This window comes from Salmo salar, unplaced genomic scaffold (genome assembly GCF_965601325.2).
Source record: "Salmo salar unplaced genomic scaffold, fSalSal1 ptg000519l, whole genome shotgun sequence".
In the NCBI taxonomy this organism is placed as follows: Eukaryota; Metazoa; Chordata; class Actinopteri; order Salmoniformes; family Salmonidae; genus Salmo; species Salmo salar.
In genome coordinates, this window is record NW_027675407.1 from 857,501 (window position 1) to 864,488 (window position 6,988).

General features: G+C 41.6%; 1 protein-coding gene across 1 annotated transcript in view; it reads left to right on the plus strand.

The window, feature by feature from the left end:
- The window catches only part of LOC145876242 (NLR family CARD domain-containing protein 3-like), a 2,425-nt gene extending 1,826 nt beyond the window's left edge, over positions 1–599 (plus strand). Inside the window, exon 2 of the mRNA XM_082972028.1 lies at positions 1–599. This exon is cut by the window's left edge and continues 1,212 nt beyond it. Within this exon, the coding sequence (XP_082828154.1) occupies positions 1–599 (599 nt within the window).
- The last annotated feature ends 6,389 nt before the right edge of the window (positions 600–6,988 follow it).

A 6,988-nucleotide genomic window follows, 5' to 3' on the forward strand; every position in this document is an offset into this window, starting at 1 on the left:
TGAGCATTCAGGAGTTTCTGGCTGCTGTGTATGTGTTCCTCTCATTCATCAACAACAATGAGAATCTAATGGACAAACCACAATCAATGTTCAGATACTTTTTCTCGCTGTTCAGAGACAAGCCTGAAGTTACTGAAGTTACTGTCTACAAGAGTGCTGTGGATAAAGCCTTACAAAGTGAGACAGGAAACCTGGACCTTTTCCTCCGCTTCCTTCTGGGCCTCTCACTGGAGTCCAATCAGAAGCACTTACGAGGTCTACTGACAAAGACAAGAAGCAGCTCACAGAGCCATGAAGACACAGTGAACTACATCAAGGAGAAGATCAGGGAGAATCCTTCTCCAGAGAGGAGCATCAATCTGTTCCACTGTCTGAATGAACTGAATGACCATTCTCTAGTGGAGGAGATCCAAAGCTACCTGAGATCAGGAAGTCTCTCAGAACCCAACCTGTCACCTGCACAGTCGTCAGCTCTGGTCTTTGTGTTGCTGACTTCAGAAAAGGAGCTGGATGTGTTTGACCTGAAGAAATACTCCAGATCAGAGGAAGGTCTTCTGAGGCTGCTGCCAGTGGTCAAAGTCTCCAGAGCTGCTCTGTGAGTAAATAAAATGACATATAAGAAGTATTCATCAGGAAGAAATATTATGTTTAGAGAAAATATGTATTATAATATGTATATAATATTATATTGAATAACATATTGAATCAGATATTCAATCTAGTATAACAATATGACCATACAATTCTAGGAGACGGAAGATGAATCTATATGTTGTTTGAGAGAATAAACCTAATGCATCTACCGTTGTCCTTCAACACTACTGGTGTTAAATTAACAGTGTGTTTGTGAAGTCATGATGATCTCTTTGCAGGCTGTCAGGCTGTGGAGTCACAGAGGAAGGCTGTGCTTCTCTGGTCTCAGCTCTGGAGTCAAACCCCTCACACCTGAGAGAGCTGGACCTGAGTAACAATGACCTGAAGGATTCAGGAGTGAAGCTGCTCTCTGCTGGACTGGAGGATCCACACTGTAAACTGGAGACTCTGAGGTCAGTATTCCTGTAGTTGGTCAACAAGTGATAACTGTTCACCAGATCCGCATGTGTTTACCAGGCACACATAGTCCACACCATATGTGTTTGGACAGTGAAGCTTACAGTTTTACATTTGGTGCTATGCTCCAGCATTTTGGATTTGAGATGTTTCATATTAGGTGACCTTACAGAATGTCACCTTTTATTTGAGGGTATTTTCATACATATCTGTTTTACCAATTAGAAATTAAAGCACTTTCTGTACGTAGTTCTCCCATTTGAAGAAGTCTTAATTATTTGGACAAATTCACTTATATTGTATTAAAGTAGTCATAAGTTTAGTATTTAGTCCCATGTTCCATGCCTGCAGTGATTACATCAAGCTTGTGATTCTACAAACTTGTTGAATTCATTTGCAGTTTGTCTTGGTTGTGTTTTGGATGATGTTTTTCCAAATAGAAACTGATTGGTGAATAATGTCCTGTCATTTTGGAGTCACTTCACTTGTATTGTCAGTAAGAATAGAATATGTTTCTGAACACTTCTACATTCATGTGGATGCTACCATGATTATGAATAATCATGAATGATTCGTGAATAATGATAAATGAGAAATTTACAGAGGCACAAAGATCAGACCCCCTTTGTTATTGGTGTTATTCTGTATACTTCTGGCCCTTCTTTGGACACTGTGTTAACTAACTAACTAACCAGACGAGCTTCAATGCCATACAACTCTCCTTCCGTGGCCTCCAACTGCTCTTAAATACAAGTAAAACTAAATGCATGCTCTTCAACCGATCGCTGCCTGCACCTGCCCGCCTGTCCAGCATCACTACTCTGGACGGTTCTGACTTAGAATATGTGGACAACTACAAATACCTAGGTATCTGGTTAGACTGTAAACTCTCCTTCCAGACTCACTATAAGCATATCCAATCCAAAGTTAAATCTAGAATTGGCTTCCTATTTCGCAACATAGCATCCTTCACTCATGCTGCCAAACATACCCTCGTAAAACTGACCATCCTACCGATCCTCGACTTCGGCGATGTCATTTACAAAATAGCCTCCAAATACCCTACTCAATAAATTGAATGCAGTCTATCACAGTGCCATCCGTTTTGTCACCAAAGCCCCATATACAGTGGGGAAAAAAGTATTTGATCCCCTGCTGATTTTGTACGTTTGCCCACTGACAAAGAAAGGATCAGTCTATAATTTTAATGGTTTATTTGAACAGTGAGAGACAGAATAACAACAAAAACATCCAGAAAAACTCATGTCAGAAATGTTATAAATTGATTTGCATTTTAATGAGGGAAATAAGTATTTGACCCCTCTCAATCAGAAAGATTTCTGGCTCCCAGGTGTGTTTTATACAGGTAACGAGCTGAGATTAGGAGCACACTCTTAAAGGGAGTGGTCCTAACCGCAACTTTGCTTCTGGTACGCAAGCTGTTTTCATTAGTTCCCCGCATCCAGTGCAAGCGGGAGGGATTGTTAATTCCGCTACCGAACTGCCCCTAATCAAAACCAAACAAAACGGCCTAAACCCAGCTGTCAGAAAACACAGAAAATGTCACTTTTTTCAATGTGTCAATCACTCTCGAGTCATCTGGGACCCGCGGGCTAAGCCCAAGGGACTACTAGGAGGGCACTGGAACATTCGTAGTGTCATTCCAAAAAGTGATCAAATTCAACATCTACTCACAGACTCCAACCTTGACTTCCTCTGCCTCTCAGAGACATGGCTCCATACAAACTCTCCATGTGCTGCTTTGATTGTGCCTGGCTACAATGTTTTCAGGAGAGACAGGATTGAAGGAAGAGGAGGGGGTCTGATGATTTACATTAAAGAACATATCCGATGTAAACAAATTGAGTGGTCATGTGATAATGAACTAGAATGTATTGGCCTGAACGTTACACTGTCTCCCCAAATGTCCTTTACCCTTATTGGAATGTATAGACCACCTTCCACCAAAAGTGTGTTTTTTGATCAGTTTAATAACATGCTTAGGGAATGTGATTTTGGGAAGGAGGTCATCTTAATGGGAGATTTTAATATTAATTATGAAGACAAGTCTTGTAGGAAAACCCTCAAACGGATCACTAATACCTTTGACCTTACACAGCTCGTTAAAGGGCCAACCAGGGTGACTTGTTGCTCTAAAACACAGATTGATTTGGTGTTCAGTAATAAACCAGTGACTAAATCATTCAATATAGTTACTGGGCTATCTGATCATAATTTGACACTTATAGCCAGAAAGTTGTCTAAGAGCAGGTTTAAGCTCTCTACTGTTAGAAAGCCGGATCAACTAAGAATACCTAAGAGCGAATTAAACTATTTTGAAAAAGCAATTAATGGAATTAACTGGAATGATCTCTTGTCCTATACAGACGTGGAAGCTGATAGTGAGGTTTTTCTATCCACAATCCAGGCTACAATAAATGGTTTCCTAAAGAAAATCAAATCCAAACCTGGCCAAAAGAGCACTCTTCCTTGGCTAAATGGAGAAATTTGGAAATTGATGAAAGAACGAGATTATGCTCTAAAAACAGCCCTAAAATCCAAATTAGAGCATGACAGACGTAGGTTTACCATGTTGAGAAATAAGGTGATGAAAGAAATCAGACAGGCCAAGGCAAACTTTTTTATTAACATAATTGGTGAAGCAAAGGGAAATTCTAAATTGATCTGGGAGAATCTAAAAAAGTTAACAGGGAAAGACTATAGTAACACTGCAAAAAGACTAGAAATCATGGTGAATAACAATCTAACACAGGATGCAGTCGAAATAGCAATAGCCTTCAATTCCTACTTTATTGACTCTGTCAGGGTACTGACACAGAACCCCTCCACTGGTTTATTGGGCTCAGTGCTAGTGAATGACGCTCAACCTGTCTTCATCATAAGGGAGGTTTCTGAGTCAAAGGTGAACAAGGTGATTAGCTCACTAAAGAACTCTAAATCCAAAGATGTGTTTGGGCTGGACTCTACCTTTCTTAAAAACTACAAAGAGTCACTCATTGGCCCCATTACTAAGGTCACCAACACATCTATTGGTCTGGGGGTGTTTCCAAGGGTATGGAAGTCAGCCATAATAACGGCCATCTTTAAATCGGGCGACCCTGCTGATGTGAGTAACTACAGGTCCATTAGTACACTACCTGTAGTGTCGAAGGTTGTTGAAAAGTGTGTAGCAGAACAACTGATTTCCCACCTCAACAACAGCCCCTTCACATTACACTCCATGCAGTTTGGCTTCAGAGCGAAACACTCCACAGAAAAGTCCAAGATGGACAAAGGGGGCGTTGTTGGGGCTGTGTTTCTGGACCTAAGGAAGGCTTTCGATACTGTTAACCATGAGATTCTCATCACAAAATTGTCCAAGTTCAACTTTTCCCCCGATGCCTTGAGATGGATGAAATCATACCTTGAAGGCAGAACTCAGTGTGTCAGAGTGAGCAATGAGCTGTCGCCCACTCTTAGTTATGATATGGGCGTGCCCCAAGGGTCAATACTGGGGCCCCTCCTGTTCAGCTTGTACAATAATGATCTGCCTTCCGTCTGCACTGGGTCTGAAGTTCAAATGTATGCAGATGATTCAGTGATATATGTGCATGCAAAGAGCAAACTACAAGCTGCACAAGAACTCACTACTGTAATGGTCCAGGTTACAAAGTGGCTCAGTGACTCGTGTTTGCATCTCAATGTGAAAAAAACTGTTTGCATGTTCTTCACAAAGAGGGCAACAGATGCTACTGAGCCAGATGTCTATGTGTCAGGGGAGAAGCTCCAGGTGGTATCTGATTTTAAGTACCTTGGCATCATACTTGATTCCAACCTCTCTTTTAAAAAGCATGTGAAAAAGGTAATTCAAATAAACAAATTCAACCTAGCTAATTTCCGATTTATACGAAATTGTTTGACCACAGAGGTAGCAAGACTGTACTTCAAATCGATGATACTCCCCCACTTAACATACTGCTTGACTAGTTGGGCCAAAGCTTGCTATACAACATTAAAACCTATTCAGTCTGTCTACAAACAGGCTCTCAAAGTGCTCGATAGGAAGCCCAATAGCCATCATCACTGTTACATCCTCAGAAAGCATGAGCTCCTGAGTTGGGAAAATCTGGTGCAATACACCGACGCATGTCTTGTATTCCAGATCCTAAATGGCCTGGCTCCCCCTCCACTCAGTATTTTTGTTAAACAGAAAACCCAAACATATGGCAGCAGATCCACAAGGTCTGCCATGAGAGGTGACTGTATAGTTCCCTTAAGGAAAAGCACCTTTAGTAAATCTGCTTTCTCTGTGAGAGCGTCCCATGTCTGGAATACACTGCCATCAGACACACATAACTGCACCACATATCACACTTTCACAAATTGCATGAAGACATGGCTAAAGGTCAATCAGATTTGTGAACATAATCACTAGCTGTGTATTACCACTTTCCATGTTGTCTGGTGTCTGGAGCTTGTGAGGTGTGGAAACACTTTGTTGCTTTTATGGATTTTGTCTTGTTGCTTTTTGTTCTATGTTGCTCTGTCTGTATGCTACATCTTGCTTGTTCTATGTTGCTCTGTCTGTATGCTATGTCTTGCTTGTTCTATGTTGCTCTGTCTGTATGCTATGTCTTGCTTGTCCTATGTTACTCTGCATGTGCTCACTGTTCAATGATTGTCTATATTGTAATTGTTTTTAATAACCTGCCCAGGGACTGCGTTTGAAAATTAGCCGGCTGGCTAAAACCGGCACTTTTACTGAAACGTTGATTAATGTGCACTGTCCATGTAAAAATAAAATAAACTCAAACTCAAACTTGTTACCTGTAAAAAAAGACACCTGTCCACAGAAGCAATCAATCAATCAGATTCCAAACTCTCCACCATGGCCAAGACCAAAGAGCTCTCCAAGGATGTCAGGGACAAGATTGTAGACCTACACAAGGCTGGAATGGGCTACACGACCATCGCCAAGCAGCTTGGTGAGAAGGTGACAACATTTGGTGCGATTATTCACAAATGGAAGAAACACAAAAGAACTGTCAATATCCCTCGGCCTGGTGCTCCATGCAAGATCTCACCTCGTGGAGTTGCAATGATCATGAGAACGGTGAGGAATCAGCCCAGAACTCCACGGGAGGATCTTGTCAATGATCTCAAGGCAGCTGGGACCATAGTCACCAAGAAAACAATTGGTAACACACTACGCCGTGAAGGACTGAAATCCTGCAGCGCCCGCAAGGTCCCCCTGCTCAAGAATACATATACATGCCCGTCTGAAGTTTTCCAATGAACATCTGAAAGATTCAGAGGACAACTGGGTGAAAATGTTGTGGTCAGATGAGACCAAAATGGAGCTCTTTGACATCAACTCAACTCACCGTGTTTGGAGGAGGAGGAATGCTGCCTATGACCCCAAGAACACTATCCCCACCGTCAAACATGGGGATGGAACCATTATGCTTTTGGGGGTGTTTTTCTGCTGAAGAAAAATTATAAAAGAAGACGACAGAACTACAACAAAACCCATAGCTACTAAGACATGAAGGGAAATACATGTTTTATTTAATAAAAGAGTTGTTATAATTTCGTTAACTTTAGTAAAGACTGAAGCTACCGTCTCGTTGTGGAGGTATTAGCCAGCCTAGAGGTTAGCCTAGCATCGTGTGACACCGGGAGATAATTGCTTGGGAAGCTTAACGAGTTCGTGTTGCCATGGGGATATCGGTTACGGCTAAGGAGTACTGTCTGCATGGGTAGCTGTGCTGCCTTGGACTTGGTGAGGAAACCTGCATGGAACTGCCATACTTCTCTGAGGGAATATCTACCAATTCGTGAGTAACCACAATGTGAGGTGCTTATTAATTTGGACACGTGTTGTGCACGACTCATTGGGGTTAATTATTTTTTTATTTCTTTTAAAATAAAGGTGAAA